The sequence below is a fragment of the Artemia franciscana genome, chromosome 21 (genome assembly GCF_032884065.1).
Source record: "Artemia franciscana chromosome 21, ASM3288406v1, whole genome shotgun sequence".
In the NCBI taxonomy this organism is placed as follows: Eukaryota; Metazoa; Arthropoda; class Branchiopoda; order Anostraca; family Artemiidae; genus Artemia; species Artemia franciscana.
The window spans coordinates 2261155-2277629 of record NC_088883.1 but is presented as its reverse complement, the minus strand read 5'-3'; the positions used below and the strand labels follow the sequence as shown (position 1 = coordinate 2277629).

At 37.1% G+C, this 16475-nt stretch overlaps 1 protein-coding gene across 1 annotated transcript in view; it reads left to right on the top strand.

Annotated features, from left to right (window-relative positions):
• The window catches only part of LOC136040585 (nuclear receptor coactivator 7-like), a 254488-nt gene that overhangs the window by 7206 nt on the left and 230807 nt on the right, over positions 1 to 16475 (top strand). Inside the window, exon 2 of the mRNA XM_065724830.1 lies at positions 3561 to 3664. Within this exon, the coding sequence (XP_065580902.1) occupies positions 3584 to 3664 (81 nt within the window). The 5' untranslated portion in view covers positions 3561 to 3583. The remainder of the gene's footprint in view (positions 1 to 3560; positions 3665 to 16475) is intronic.

Here is a 16475-nt window from a genome sequence, read left to right as displayed (position 1 = left end):
CAAGATGTCTCATACAGTACCTATCAGACATACGAAGTTTACCACAAACCTTTCCTGATGTACCCAGGAAGTTCATGAAAGGATACTTCGCAGTGAAGAGAACGCACACCAGGTTCATGGCCACCTGGTCCGATCAGATATTGGAATGTACAGTGAACAAGGATGCAAAGACGACTAATAGGAGAAAAAATGGATGAGAGACAGACTGAAGCTTGGATTCTTACCATACTGATTTTCGCTGCCATCAGCAATGGTTTCCTGCAAGTAGTCAACGTATCCACAAAGACATTGAAACATCACGAAGACAATTAGTCGACGACGACGCGATTATAACTTTCGCGAGATAGAGTTCGAGACATTTTTACTACATGTGGCAATCAGTTCAGCAGAGTGGACTTCGACCTAGTGAAAATTGTGACTTCAGAAGTTGTGGAAGATGAGAAGATTGTTTCTGATATTATTTGCATAGCTACAAGAAAAAAAGAGGTGGTTGAGGACTTTCTGTGCAACGGGAAAGACGATGTGAAAAAGGTTGCGCTCCAAACTTTCCCTTCAGAGAGAAAAACTCAGAATGTGAAGGGTGTCCCTAGAACCGATCTCCTGAGCTCTGAAGCAACAGTCTTGAAGAGAATCATTACTGCTCAGTTGAGCTACGGTGAAGAAAAGGAGAAAGCTGTTGCAAAGATCCTCACAAAAGAGATTCTTCTTTTCCCTCCATCCATTTTTGAACATCTTTCGCAACAATCAACCAAGACATCCTCTGTCTGGAAAATGAGGACGGGGAACAAAGCTGTGCTGTTGAACCGGCTAAGAAAAAAAGGAGGACTTGCAGCTTGGCCGGCAACTTTGAAGTCCAAAGAAACAACATCAGCTACAGTACACATCATTAACCTAATGTCCAACATTAGGTCATATTTGCCTGTCAGGTTTGAAACAGTCAAATCCTTCGCGGAAAGATTGCTTCTATCGTTGCTGAATGATCTTCCAGTGGGTATTCCTGAAGTCCACATTGCAGCAGATCGGTACGACGGGCTGTTTGGGAAGCTCACGGACACTGGACAGTCGATCTCCTTGAAAATCAGCATGCACACTCCAAACGAGGGAAAGGGAAAACCTCCAGATTTCCGCTCATAGCAGAATTGAAGAATGGGATGCCGTACTTGCAAGCTCAGCGTCTAAAAGCCGGCTCCTCGAAATTTTGTGTGAAACCAGGGAACAGATGGGTGATCAGCTTCCGAACGCACTCAACATTTTTCTCTCAGGTGGGTTCAAGGAGAGATTAAAAGCGTCTCTGGTCAAGCGTGGCTGCAGTCCATCTTTACCAGAACACTGTGACTACGAGGAATGCTTGTCCTCCAGCCACGAAGAGGCTGACCAACACCTTATGACACATGCTAAGCACGCTATCCGTTACACTTGTAGTATCGTTGTGCATGCCAACTACACAGACGTGGCAGTAGCCTGTGTTCATTTTTTTTGAAGAGCTTCAAGCTGAAAGACGGAGCGAACTTTTCTTGAAGCTCCTGACTTACATTATCCCAGTACACGAGCAAGTGAAGGGAGTCCACTTGTCCAAAGGGGAGCAGGTTATGCTACCGTTCGTGCAATGTCTGTCAGGGTGTGACACAACGAACTTTTTCTTCGGCGTCGGGAAAGCTTCTTTCTTAAACATCGCGGCATCTCCAACTTTTGCCTCAAAAATGGTGTCTGTGACGGAGCGGATCAAGGATGCAGAAGAGAAGCTTTCAGTCGACGCGTTTAGAGAAGTTTACGACCTATCAAAATCCATGGTCATTGAAATGTACGGTAAACAGGCCAAATTCAATTCACTGGCCAGTTTAAGGGCTTACGTTTGGTGCCAGAAACAAGATGTGAGAAGACTGCCACCTACTGACGACTTCAAGCCATGCATACGAAGAGCCATATTCGCTACATGGATAATCTTGTCGTCAGTACAGGCTCGGCCGGGCATTCCAGATCCACTCCTCCATGGATGGAAGATGGCTGAAGGGGGAGTAGATGCGGTCGTCTCAAGTTTTAAAGAAGTATCAAGCCTGGAAGCTTACTGCAGATGCAAAAGTGGAAGATGCAGGAAAGACTGTAGCTACTCAAAAATGAAAGGATGCTGCAGCTTATGCTCCTGCCGTGGAACGAGGAGGGCATGCAGGGAGTCTGACCCTGCCCCATCTGAATTCTTGGAAGAAGAAAATGAGGAATATTTTTGAAAGTTTTATTTGATACCTTTTGCTTTTACAACGAAACAAATCTTTGGACACTGAATTGGAGAGAGAACTTTTCATCGTAGGCATGTGTTAAAATATAAGAGAAATTGTCTGAAATATTATTTAAGTCCGAAACATTAATTACCAAAATGCAGACAATTGACTATTGATAATATAGTCTGAATTGAACGTACCACCTGAATTACGTACATATTTAAGATCCTTATTTTCTTTGCAAAATCATAACTATCCCTCAAAATAATAGAAACAACACTAGGAGAAAAAAGGCTAAAGGAGTAAGGTCATTGGTATCAATGGGGGAAAAAACCGAAGAATCGCACAAGCTGGATTCATGCCCAGTTCTTAGTATACTATGAACAACAGGTCTGCCCATGAATTACTGCTCACTCTTCGTAAGACAGTATGAACAAACGTCAAGTTGTGTACAAGTGAACGGGAAAAATAGCCAGTCATTCTGTATATGTACAGGAGTTCGGCAGGGATGCGCCGTGCCTCCAGAACTATTTGATTGTGCCATTGACTATGTGATTGTGAGGACCAATACTCGAGTGAACTTCAGTTTGAAGTTTGTTGATAGACTTTTAAGCGATGTTGACTTCGCTGAGGATTTGGCACTTATGACGAACACCCTCGACGGACTTTGTGCAGCCCTGAGAGTAAAACAAAGATTATGTTGATCGATTCACAATTATCTTAACATCCACTCTCGCAGTTGAATTATGCCAAAATCAAGCTGCAGTCGTGAAGGAATTCACGTACCTCGGCTCCATTCTGTCAAGTGATGGATCAGCCGGGAGCGAAGTCAACGCAAAAATTGCTAAGGCAACTTCCGTCCTAGGGAGACTCAATAACATTTGACACAAACAGGGGACTTCGAAAAAAGGTTGCAACAGTATTTAGCCACCTATTTTTCTATATGGAAGACATGTTTTAATATTTGTTAGATATTATTAGAAATAATTAAAGCAAAAACAAAATATTGAATTTACTTTCCATATATTAAAACGTATGTACCAAATTTAGGGCCTAAAAAACGTATGGTTACAAAAAAGACAACTTAAAAAAACATGTAAATAAAAAGATCGATTTATTTTTTCAGGGGGGGGGGGCTATAGTATTCGAATATTCCTACTGGTTTTAGGAGACTTTCTATAGTGGATTTTACGGTAGTCTTGGTCACCTCACTCTAAGGAAATATGAATCGGTTCCGTCATGGGCCTATGCACCCCCTTGTATGCCTGTCTGTTGGTTTGATTTATTTCATTTGGTTTTACTAATGTTTATATTTATCTTATCTAAAGGTTTTTTATGTTTTAGTGTGAAGAATCGGCATCAATGCAATGTCAAAGAACCCAGAACTTGAACTTCAGCGCGGGAATCTAAGCCCGACATCTCCTATGGGACCGTCATTAATTCATAAGGTAAGTTTTTTCCCCCGCCAATAACTTGCAAATCAAAATTAATTTTTAAATATAAAGAGTGTGCATATTGACCTTAATCTTCTACATCCTATAAGAAATATACCATTACCTCAGAGAGTATGTAACTCCTTTCTTCTGTTTAACACAAAAGTACTTATTGCTCTTTTTCCTTTGAGCGATTATGTTACATTGTGTTGTCAGGGTTACTAAAACATAATCAAAAATCCGAGGCAAGATATTTGTATTAATCTCTTTAATGTACCTATTTTAACAAAATCAGTTTTCTCTTCCTAGTCAGATATATATGAGAAATTTGAGAATGTAAAGTACAATATTGAAAAGCCTATGGAAAAGACTAACCAAAAAGAATGTCGAACGGTAAACATAAAAACGAAAAAAAAACATAGCGTAAACTCAGGGCCATATCCAGGACTTTCTTCAGGGGAAAATAAAACGTAACAAACCAATAAACCAAAATAAATAAGAGGTTTTTTTTCGGGGGTCACAAAAAAATTCAAAAACTTCCTGTAAGTTCCAACTCAATCCCTGAGCCAGGAGACAACTCTTGCCCATATAGGATTTGTCACTTTTAACGATTAATTTAAAGCACTTTTTCCACAACACAAGTTTTTCAAAGAAAAGCAAAGACTAAAAAACAAAACAAACAAGTGACCGTGGATTGTCAGATAAATTATTATGTGCTGACATTTCTTCGTTAGGGTTTTGATAATTTTTATTTATGAAAGTAAGGAAGGAGAAAAAAATTCAAACGTATTTTGTTTGTAGTAAAGTGCAAATTGTATTCTGGTCTTGAGAAGGGATTGGGGTTATCAGCCCTACTCATATTAATTTTTGCTCTTTTTGAGTTTGACTCGGCTATTTGTTTTAATTTCTCTTCGTTTTGGGTTTCATTTATTTATTGATTGTGATTTGCGGTAGTTTTACGCTTGGAAGATCATTTGACTTTATTTTTGATTATTCTTGGATTAATGGAGCTCTTTAATTTTCTTTGAAAGACTTTTCTTGCGGAAAAAGTTTTTTAAACTAATTTCTGTTCGTTTTTTATTGACATTGTCTTTTTCATGAAAAGAAAAATATTGTATATCTTTTCAGTTTTCTTCTATAAGAATCCATAGTATGGGCTGCTATTTGTATGTTGGAGAAACTTTTTCAACAATTTTTAATCCTGGCACAAACAGTATTTTTAATTTAATTTTATAGCTTCTGAAATTGACCTGAAAAATAAAACTTAGATTATTCCCAAAAGATTCTATATATGTTCTTTGAAAACCTATATACACCTACACTCTTTTTATTTATTTAAATTGTAAGTGCAGAAGTAGTAATAGTAGTATCCTCAAAAGTTTCAACTTAATACCCCCAGTCGTTCTTGTTATATTGCTGAGGTGTCTTATTGGCAACCATTTAACTCAATGTCTTTGATTTATTTTTAGAGGAATATTCATTTTAAAGCATAATGGGCCAATTGCATAACAGTTGGGGTTGACATGCCTAATATCCCTAAAAACATAGTTGCTAGACCGCCCACTATGCTGGACAAAATGGCTCTCTCAAAAGTTTGACTGGATAAGTTTAGAAAATGAATGGGCTTGAGAGAACGGCTACTTGCCCTCAAATCTCATATTACTTTTAAAAAGGCACCAGACACTCACGCTATAATTGGAGTGCAAGGGGGGAGGACTTCCCCCTTCACATATCCATTAAAAACATTAAAAAAAGTAAAAACAAGATGAATTTTTTAAATATATTTTATTTTGAGTAAAGTGGAAATTATGTTCTGGTCCTGAGAAGGCATGGGCGTTGTCAGCCCTAGTGATGTTCATTTTTAGTCGTTTTGAGCTTGACTCAGTTATTTATTCTATGATTAAAATAAACAAAATCTGCTTAAAATGTTTTAATTTTTTTTAACTTTAATAAATTAACTATTATTAAAACTTTAAAGAATATATATCAGTATATGTATACTAAACTGCACGAAAGTCATAATTTCTAGACCTTTTAACTACACTGAAGAGGATGGCTATCTCAAAATTTTGATGACATGTGTTTAGGGAATTGATGGGCGTGGCGAGGGGGAGGGGGGCTTGTTGCCCTCTAATCACTTGTGATTAATAAAAAGGGCACTACCCCTTTCAATTCCAATCGAATGAGCCTTTTTCGAAGTTTCTACGACAACAAATGGCCATCTCAAAATTTCTATCAGAAGCATTAGGGAAAAATACGAGGTTTGGAGGGGTGGGGGCTATCCACCCTCCGATCACTCTGAATCTTAAAAAGGGCACTAGAACTTTTCGGAGTTTATACGACAACAAATATATATATCAAAATTTCTGTCAGATGCATTTCGGGAAAATATGAAGGGGGGGGGGGGGGTGTATTCACCCTCCCATCACTCTGAATCTCATAAAAGGCACTATTGTCATCCTCAAATACATAATTTCCGGACCTTTCATCTATGTTGAACAAGAACCTCAAAATTTTGATTGGATGTGTTTGGGAAAATGGTGGGCGTGGGAGGAGGGTTTGTGCCCTTCAATGTCTTCACAACTAAAAAGGGCACTAGCCCTTCCAATTTCCAATCGTATGAGCCCTTTTCGAAGTTTCTACTACAACAAATGGTCATCTCAAAATTTCTATTAGATACATTTCGGGAAAATACAAGGTGTGGGGGGGACCCCCCCCCCCTGTTGATCACTCTGAATCTCAAAAAGGGCACTAAAAAGCCTGACTAGAAATCCAATGAGTCCCTTCCGAAGTTTATATGATCACCCTTTCTATATAAGTCTCATATTCCCCCAGGCCATAACTTACAACCCTTGCCCTGAGGGTTCTAGGGATGTTGTCATCCTCAAAGACATAATTTCCAGATCTTTCAGCTACGTTGAACAAAGCGGTTATCTCAAAATTTTGGTTTCACATGTTTGGGGAAATGGTGGGCGTGGGAGGGGTGTTAGTCACCTTTCAATCATTTTTGACCTGTAAAAAGGGCGCTAGTCCTTTCAATTTCCAATCGAGTGAGCACTCTTTGAAGTTTTTACGACAGCAACTTCGATGGGAAGTGCCTGTCTAAACAAAAATAAATAATACATTGTGCCGATACCGCACTTTACTTAGGCAGCGCTTTTGCGCTGACTATGAAATCTGTTGATTACAGTCTATACAGTCTCTGTAACAGTTGTTACAGTCTCTTTAACGTGATATAGTCAAATGTCTTTCGGCAGAAGATCGCGAGCTCTCATCTGAGGATCCAAAAATCAACTTGACTTGATTGCAAAGTCTCATTGGAAACTGTTTGTTACCCCATAAGTAATCCCCAGTAATCTTTTGGTTACTAGGAGTAAGTATTGTGTATCTATGAATAGTATGGAAAAATGACGTTAATGAAAGAACATTATCTGCCATCTATGTCTAATATGGCTGTGATCAATCTGCCACGTATTTGCTATTCCTGAAAAACTAAATTGCCAATACTAAATTGGAACTACCATAAACTAGGTAATAGAGAAAAGAAAACATTGTTTATAAATTAATTTATTGTATGAATATTTTTTTTTATCAAAAAATATCTTTTGCAAAAATTTGTAGCTCTGTTGGGGAGCAAAACTACACTTTTTTTTGCATCGCTACTAGAGGTCTGTAGCGCAGTAAAGGTAAAAACTGAAAAAAAATGGAGCATAGGGATCGTAAAACGGTCATTCCTTTCAAGGATGCTAAAGTTCCCATTAGTTTTCCAAAACAAAGAAATTTTTTCTTGTTTTGTTACATAACTTTTCTTTACAAAGACATTTGCTGTTCGAATTTCACTTGGGTTTGGTGTTACCTCTTTGAAAGAACGGCTTCGTTCTCGTCATGCTTATTCATAAGAGTAGCCTATAAAACATTAATCAAATTAGATATGAATACTGTACCTACATCTCTCTGGATCATCAATCCACCCGAAGCCAAAATAGCCCTGGACGCTCCTCTTCCCCCCCAATCTGTTTAAAAATCAAATCTTTACTCCATCTTATGACAAAACAGTTTCCTTTAAATCTTTCCTTATGACCTCTTTTCATCCCATTGGGCAAGACCGTATTCAGTGGGGGGGGGGGGTTGGGTGTTCAAACTCCCCCCTGAAATGTTTATCCGACTTGCTAGAACGTAACAAAAATGAATATAAACAAATTTTTGATGTGTTTTTTAAAGTTTTTTTTTTGTATGGCTCCCACGTTTTGGAGCCATACTTAGCCGCTATTATTACTGTGGTTCCAATCTTTACTCTTAGTTCGAACACTTCTTTTCATATCCTTCCAAACAATTTCAACCTCGAAGGCTCGAAACCACGCACAGCGCCATGTTTATTCTACTTTTTACATATTCAATATATCCACCATCTTTACTAATAATGCTACAATTCATCACTTCACTCTCATTTTTTTGTGTATGTGAGGTATTCTTCTTTATGCTAATTTTCAATTCGTTCCTTACACCCTGATCTCTGAAAACCTTCTAAAATTCTTTCATTTTCCCAATACTTTTATCTAGAATTTCAAATCTTCCCCATAACCTAGGTTTAATGCGAGTTTTACATTTCCATTTGATACCATGCTGTGCTCCTTTGAATTAAAGCAATACATTAGTTTAGACTTAGTAAAGAGCTATGTGCCTTCCCTATATTATATGTTTTCCCAGCTACTTTGCATGGATGGGAAGTTCGTAGAAACTTGGAAGGAGTTTATTCGATTTGAAGTTTGATTGTCCTTTAAGGGCCAAAAGTGATTGGAAGGAAACCCCCTCCAATGCCCTTTTTGCTACAGGGTCCTCTATAGTCTATCTTGGTATTGGATCAAATTTTTAAGGTTGGTGTTCTGTACAAAAAAGTGGAATGGCTCGTTAAGTATGCCTTCATAGATGATTTGACCCCGCAGCGTGTGTGACAAGGGGCCCAAATCATGCAAATTAGCAGTTGTTTACAGACAGGGTATATAGTAGAAAAAGTGGGGCACTATCTGTCTCGGGTGTCCAATTGAATCATAACTCACAGGGAACATTCCCTAGGCCAAGAGAATCCTATTTTTTTAAGAGGGAAAGGTGTTCAAGGGCCGTGAAATCTGCTAACGTGATTAGTATCTCTGGAAAATTTGATACTTAATTCCCTGAATTCCTTGGAAAACAAATAACCTGTTGTACGAACAGTTGTTTGGAGGTATGATTTCTCCCCAAAATGGGGGCCAAAATTTATTTTAGAATCGGTCCGAACATCATATCCTAAAGTCATTTGACTAAGAGAACCCCAATGCAGAAGGAAAACTAAAAAAGAAGAAAAAAAGATTATTACTCCAGATAATGGGGACCCAACAAAGGGCCACAATGGTTTTTTTTTGAATGGCTTGAAACTGACACAAGGAAGTCTCTGGATGAAGGAAACGTTAATATATTACGTTAAAAACTAAAAAAAAACTATTGGTTTGCCAGAAAATAAAATCTGAAAAGGCACTAAAAGCTTTTTTTCCAACGACTTGAAACTTAAAACGGAAAATCTTGTCCAAGGGAGCCCTCGTGAACAAACAAAGTTTGAGGTGGGAGCGTGGCCGCCCAAAATAAACTTATCTTATCGAGCTTAGATTATTTATCTTACTTATCCTACCTTCTGGCTGCAATTTCAAGGCTCTTGGCAAATTTATCCATTGCCTAAATGTCATATTTCGTTAATTCACGCTTTAATGCCTTCTCTTCATCCCCTACTATCCCCTTTGCACAGTAACTTCTTAAAAACTGGCCTTGCTTCTTTCATAGTTAAAGCATTTTTGCGCCTTAATACGCTGGGAAATTTGATATTCTGGGTATTTTCTTTGCTCCTTCCCCAAGAATTTTTCTAAGGACTTTACAAACTATTTTTCTAAATTTATACCACTCGTGTCCTATTTTATCATATTCTGATATCCAGTTTCATATTCAGTTTTTCCTGGAGAGTTCGTTCAAATTTTTATCCCGAAACGTGTCAACGCCAAGTAACCCGGAAGGTTATTTTTAGCATCAGTAACGACACTCCTATATACCTTAGTATCTTGTATTGATCCTGACAGTCGTCGACTTAAAGTGACATACTCAGAGAGGTTTTCCCTCCTTAAACCAAATTTGTCTAATCTAGGGTACGGTCAATTCCTGTTTCTACTAGCCTTGAGTGGATAAGGAATCTATCTGATCTCGCTATCAGGTGTCTATAGCCTGGTAACAGTAAGTAATGGAAACTCAAAACTTTCTGTAAGAGGACCGTGGAACGGCGAAGAAAGTTCTCCTTAAGTTTGCCACACTTCCAGCAAATCTCCAGACAAAAAATTCGACGTAATTGTACTCTCTATTCTATTAAATAGTTGTCTATTAACAAAGAAACCTAAAAAAGTAAATCTCTTAGAGATAAATTGATGTTGAATTGTCAATTGTAATCCCAAAACTCAGAGTATTTTTACTACCCCCGCTGTCTACAGGGGTTAATAACCGTTTAAATTGAACGCAAAACACTCTCAAGCTGACTTGCAACCGGACAGTAAGGACTCGCCATAATGAGTAGGTCTTCCTGCACCAGGACTTCAGTTTAATAGAGAACTTGTGTAAACCTGATTTCATTGTAAAAAAAGACATTATCATTTGCGTATCTTATTTTGTTACCGAGCATCACCGATGCTTTCTCCTTCCTTTTTGATGGAAATCCAAAGATTTCTCCTGTATGGTTGACGTAAAAAAAGTCAACGTAATTTTTACTTTCTAGCCTACAAAATAGTAGTGTATAAACAAGAAACATAACGAAACTGTTCTAACCCTACAAATGCTCTTCTTAGGGATAGTTTACTTGTGGGTCAGTAACCACCCTCAGCTTTGTGGGAGCAGGGCTCTAAAATTCTTGACAAGATATTTGCTAAAACAGCTTGTATGATGTTTCACTTGACCAAAAATGATTGGAATTAAGAATCCTGGTTATGTTTTATGCAAGTTCGTGCCCAATACAACCCCCTGTGGAGGAAGGAGTGTCTGAAGTTTAGTCATTAGGATATACGCCAGTTACGGTGGTTGAAAGTGGTGGAGTCGATTAATCCTTGTCATCTGAACGCCCAGTAGAAGGGGAATCGAATTTTAACCGCTTGCACGGAAGGAAGAGTAGTTGTCTTAGTTGTGTGTGTAACCATTCTGACATGGGTAGAGGAGGGGGGCTTTTTAAATTTTTATCAACTTGACTTCTTCCAGAACTAGTTTTCAGATTTCTGCCAAAATTTGTGGGAAGTAAAAATCAGTCCTTTAGTTTTACTTCTGGTAGCTTGTTTCCAATCTGACCATTGAGGTGAAGGGTCTCAAAATTTTTGTCATCTGGACAATTTCAAAGAAAGCGTCCCTGTGCCTTGGAAGTTAATTGAAAAAAAAATATAATGGAGCGAAAGAGATATTTTTACAGTAAAAAAGTAAAGCATTTTTAGGTGTTTTTAAGTGATTTGAATTTGTCTGGTTGAGCGCGACATGTTGATCATAATTTTCTGAAGCGAAGGTGTCGTTGTGAGAGGCTTAAAAATTAGTTGTTTTTTTTATTTCGTGGATGCTACTTCAGGACTTTTCCACTCTTAATTCAACGATATTTTTTTTTTTTTAGATTTTGTGTTTTTAGTATTGCCAGTTTTTTTAATTCTACAAACAGAGGGAAATAACATGAGTCAGTCTATATTTTAGATGTTTTACAGCTCTATGCTGCAGAGTTCCTACTATCTAGTGAATCCCTCCGTGGCCTCACGTGGCATCGGAACCAAATTTCAAGATATACATTGTTTTTTACCAAGTGACTGAAATCCTTAAAAATATACCTCCAAGACCGCATTACGTGTCCTATCTCTAGGGCAAGGATGTTAGTACCTTAAATAATCTCTTTAAAAACAGAGGCGCCATTAAAATATTTTAGTAAGAAAAAAATATTTAGTTTACTTACTCTTTAGTAAGAGTAAGAACAGGTAAAAAATATTTTACATGTTGTTGACATCTGAATCATGCAAATATATACTATATGCATAATTTTGAAGGTGCTCGGTAGGGTCTTAGCTCTCTCTCAGCTTTCTATATTTATTTGGATGTATTGCACCCTTTTCAACTAACAATAATTCAGGGATCTTTTATGGACTAATATCTAATGATTTAAGAATGATTTTATGGGATTAGGGGAGGGGGATGATTAGTTTTTATCGAACATCATTTACATTCCAAGGTTTCGCTTGATATCGGACCCGAATTGGCATAGGCAATACGAATTTATTTCAGTACTAGCTAGTTCAGTACTGAACTAGCTTTCAAAGTGAGAACATCTCAAATAACTGGATTATATTGATTCAGAGTTCAAAGTAAAAGGATTTGGTTTGAATTGGATATTTATGAACTGTGAGTAAAACCGGTCTACTTTAGTGTAACTAAATTTATAACTATATGAGCGGATTAGTGTTTCTGATTTGATCTGAATTGAATTGCATTGCATTCAATGCAAAAATTGCATTGAGTTGCAATTTTAACCTGAAGGATTTTATTGCATTATCAAACAGTTCGTGGTAACGAACTGTAGTAAGGAGCGACCCGGCTCAATAGTAACCAAAACTCTAAAAAATGGAATTTTGATACCAATACCTACATCAAAAGAATCGCATTTTAATGCTGATTTTAAATATATAAGTTTCATCAAGTTTAGTCTTACCCATCAAAAGTTACGAGCCTGAGAAAATTTGCGTTATTTTAGAAAATAGGGGGAAATATATAAGTTTCATCAAGTTTCGTCTTACCAATTAAAAAGTTACGAGTCTAGCAAAATTTGCCTTATTTTAGAAAATAAGAGGAGGACACCCACTAAAAGTCATAGAATCTTAACGAAAATCACACCATCAGATTCAGCGTATCAGAGAATCCTACTGTAGAAGTTTCAAGCTCCTATCTACAAAATGTGGAATTTGTATTTTTTGCCAGAAGGCAGATCACGGATGCGTGTTTATTTTTTTTATTTTTATTTTTTTTTTCCCCAGGGGTGATCGTATCGACCCAGTTGTCCTAGAATTTTGCAAGAGGGCTCATTCTAACGGAAATGAAAAGTTCTAGTGCCCTTTTTAAGTGACCAAAAAAATTGGAGGGCACCTAGGCCCCCTCCCACGCTAATTATTTTACCAAAGTCAACGGATAAAAATTCTGAGATAGCCATTTTATTCAGCGTAGTCGAAAAACCTTATAACTATGTCTTTGGGGACGACTTACTCCCCCACAGTCCCCATGGGAGGGGCAACAATTTACAAACTTTGACCAATACTTACATATAGTAATGGTTATTGGAAAGTATAAAGGCGTTTTCAGGAGTATTCTTTTGGTTGGGGGAGGGGTTGAGAAGAGGGGGATATCCTGGGGGAACTTTCCATCGATAATTATTTCAACTATTTATTCTACGGCTTTTGTGATTCTGGGGTCATTCTTAATGAATTGGGACAAAATTTAAGCTTTAGTGTAAAGAGCGAGGATCTGACAAGGGGGCGAACCCCCTCATATATGTAATAAAAATATGAGAATACAAAAGTTTTTCACGTAAGCTAATTTATAAGTTACGTAAATCTTTTACTAATAAAAATATTCGTAAAAAATTAAAAGTTCTAGTTGCCTTTTTAATTAACCAAAAAATCGGAGGGCAACTAGGCTTCCTCCCCCGCTCTTTTTTTCTCAAAATCATTCGATCAAAATTATGAGAAAGCCATTTAGCCAAAAAAAAAAAAAAAATGCAAATTTCGTTTTAATTATTCCTCTGCGGAGAGCCAAAATCAAAACATGCATTGATTCAAAAACGTTCAGAAATTAAATAAAAAAACAAGTTTTTTTAACTGAAAGTAAGGAGCGACATTAAAACTTAAAACGAACAGAAATTACTTCGTATATGAAAGAGGCTGCTTCCTCATCAACGCCCCGCTCTTTACGCTAAAGTTTTTTACTGTTTTAAAAAGAAGAATTGAGAGACAGAGTCAAACTTTAGCGTAAAGAGCGGGGCGTTGATGAGGAAGCAGCCTCTTTCATATACGAAGTAATTTCTGTTCGTTTTAAGTTTTAATGTCGCTCCTTACTTTCAGTTAAATAAACTTGTTTTTTTTATTTAATAAGCTTAATGGAGCGCTAAAGGTGATTTTATTTTTTTTTTGCCTTGCTTATTTAACCCCAGACCTAAGGAGTGAGAAATGTCAATATTTATTTGTCCTGGTTGTGGTCGATCTTGTGGCAAGGGGATCACCCTGCAATGCACAAAATGTCTAGAGATGTTTCACCCACAGTGTGCAGGCATTTCCCCCTACTGAGCGTAAAGAAAAACCGAATTGGATTCGCTTAATCTGTTCAAATAACGATGAAGTTCATGAAATCTTGCATCTCTAATAATAATCCCTGTATATCCCCGATAATCAAACAGTTCGTGGTAACGAAGTGTAGTAAGGAACGACCCGGCTCAATAGTAAACGAAACTCCAAATTTAGTCTTTGTCATCAAAAGTTACGAGCCTGAGAAAATTTGCCGTATTTTGAAAAATAGGGGAAACACCCCCTAAAAGTCATAGAATCTTAACGAAAATCACACCATCGCATTCGGCGAATCAGAGAACCCTATAGAAAAATTTCAAGCTCCTATCTACAAAAATGTGGAGTTTCGTATTTTTTGAGAGAAGACAAATCGCGGGTGCGTGTTTATTTATTTATTTTTTTTTCTTTTCCCGAGGGGCCATCGTATAGACCAAGTGGTCCAAGAATTTCGCAAGAGGGCTCATTCTAACGGAAATGAAAAGTTCTAGTGCCCTTTTTAAGTGACCAAAAAAATTGGAGGGCACCTAGGCCCCCTCCCACGTTCATTTTTCCCAAAGTCAACGGATCAAAATTTTGAGATAGCCATTTTGTTCCGCGTAGTCGAAAACCATAATAACTATGTCTTTGGGAATGACTTACTCCCCCACAATCCCTGGGGGAGGGGCTGCAAGTTACAAACTTCGACCAGTGTTTACATATAGTAATGGTTATTGGGAAGTGTATAGACGTTTTCAGGGGGATTTTATTTTTTGTTTGTGGGTGGGGCTGAGGGGAGTGGGCTATGTGGGAGGATCTTTCCTTGGAGGAATATGTCACGGGGGAAGAAAAATTCAATGAAAAGGGCGCAGGATTTTCTAGTATTACTATAAAAAAACAATGAAAAAATAAACATGAAAAGTTTTTTCAATTGAAAGTAAGGAGTAGCATTGAAACTTAAAACGAACAGAGATTATTACGCATATGAGGGGTTCTAAAAATACTTTAGCATAAAGACCGAGGTATTTAGGAGGAGATAAATACCTCGCTCTTTATGCTAAAGTATTTTTAATAATTTCAACTATTTATTCTACGGCCTTTCTGATTTAGGGGTCATTCTTAAAGAATTGGGACAAAACTTACGATTTAGTGTAAAGAAGTTAGTGTCTACGATTTAGTGTAAAGGCATTAACGAGGGTACAAACCCCCTCGTATACATAATAAAATATAAGGACTTAAAAGTTTGTTGCATAAGTTAATTCTTAAGTTACGTATATTTTTTACTTATAAAAACGTTCGTTAAAAATTTAAAGTTCTAGTTGCCTTTTTAAGTAACCGAAAAATTGGAGGGCAACTAGGCCTCCTTCCCCATCCCTTATTTCTCAAAATCGTCTGACCAAACTAAAAGAAAGCCATTTAGCCAAAAAAAGAATTAATATACGAATTTCATTTTAATAATTTATGTGCGGAGAGCCAAAATCAAACATGCATTAATTCAAAAACGTTCAGAAATCAAATAAAAAAAAAAAAAAACTAGTTTTTTTAACTGAAAGTAAGGAGCGACATTAAAACTTAAAACGAATAGAAATTACTCCGTATATGAAATGGATTGTCCCCTCCGCAATCCCTCGCTCTTTGCGCTAAAGTTTGACTCTTTGCCACAATTCTACTTTTTAAAACAATTAAAAGCTTACACGTTGCTGCGTGAGCTTCTGGAGTATCTTACAGGCGTCTTTCCATCTTTCTAAGTCCAGATAATTTAGAAAAGTCTCCACTGCAAAAGATAAATGAAAGATTAAAAAGCATAAAGAAAGAAGGGAATTAAAAAAAAAAAAAAAAACAGTTTAGGACTGTCTTTACACAGCCAGCCATAGATACATGGTGGTGCTTAGAAAATTGACGTTTAGGAAATTCACGATATAACTTAAATAAAAATTCACTTAAATTGTTAGTCTTTTTTACTCTCTTGCTGTTTGACTCTTTATCTGACAAGGCTATCATCCTAGCAACGTATCATCAATAATCTAGAAAATTTTCTCTTCCTCTTCTTTTATCCGACGTCAATTTTTAGTAGTACTTACTGCACCACTTTTTGGCTGCAGTTAAGTTTATCAAAAAATCGAAACTAATTCAAAAATTAAAAGTTTAACCCTTAATGACATTAAAACGATTGCATTTTTGACCTAGAGCTATGCAGGGATTGATTTCATGATGGTAAGATTGTAGGGCTGAGATCTTACAACCCCTATTCTGTAAGGCTGATATCGGATAGGCCCTTTTCCAGATATTTTGATTACAAAATTAAGGAGCCCTTCACCCTCTTCCATAAATGCTGGAATGGGTTCTGATTCCCAAAATGCAAATACATTACCTCTTACTTCGCACGTTTTTTGTGGTCCAACTTAGTTTTTTTGGTAGGCTAAACAATAATCACCCGACGATACAAACGCAGGACAATTAAACGATTAAGAAAAAACATATACCCCATCTGTGAA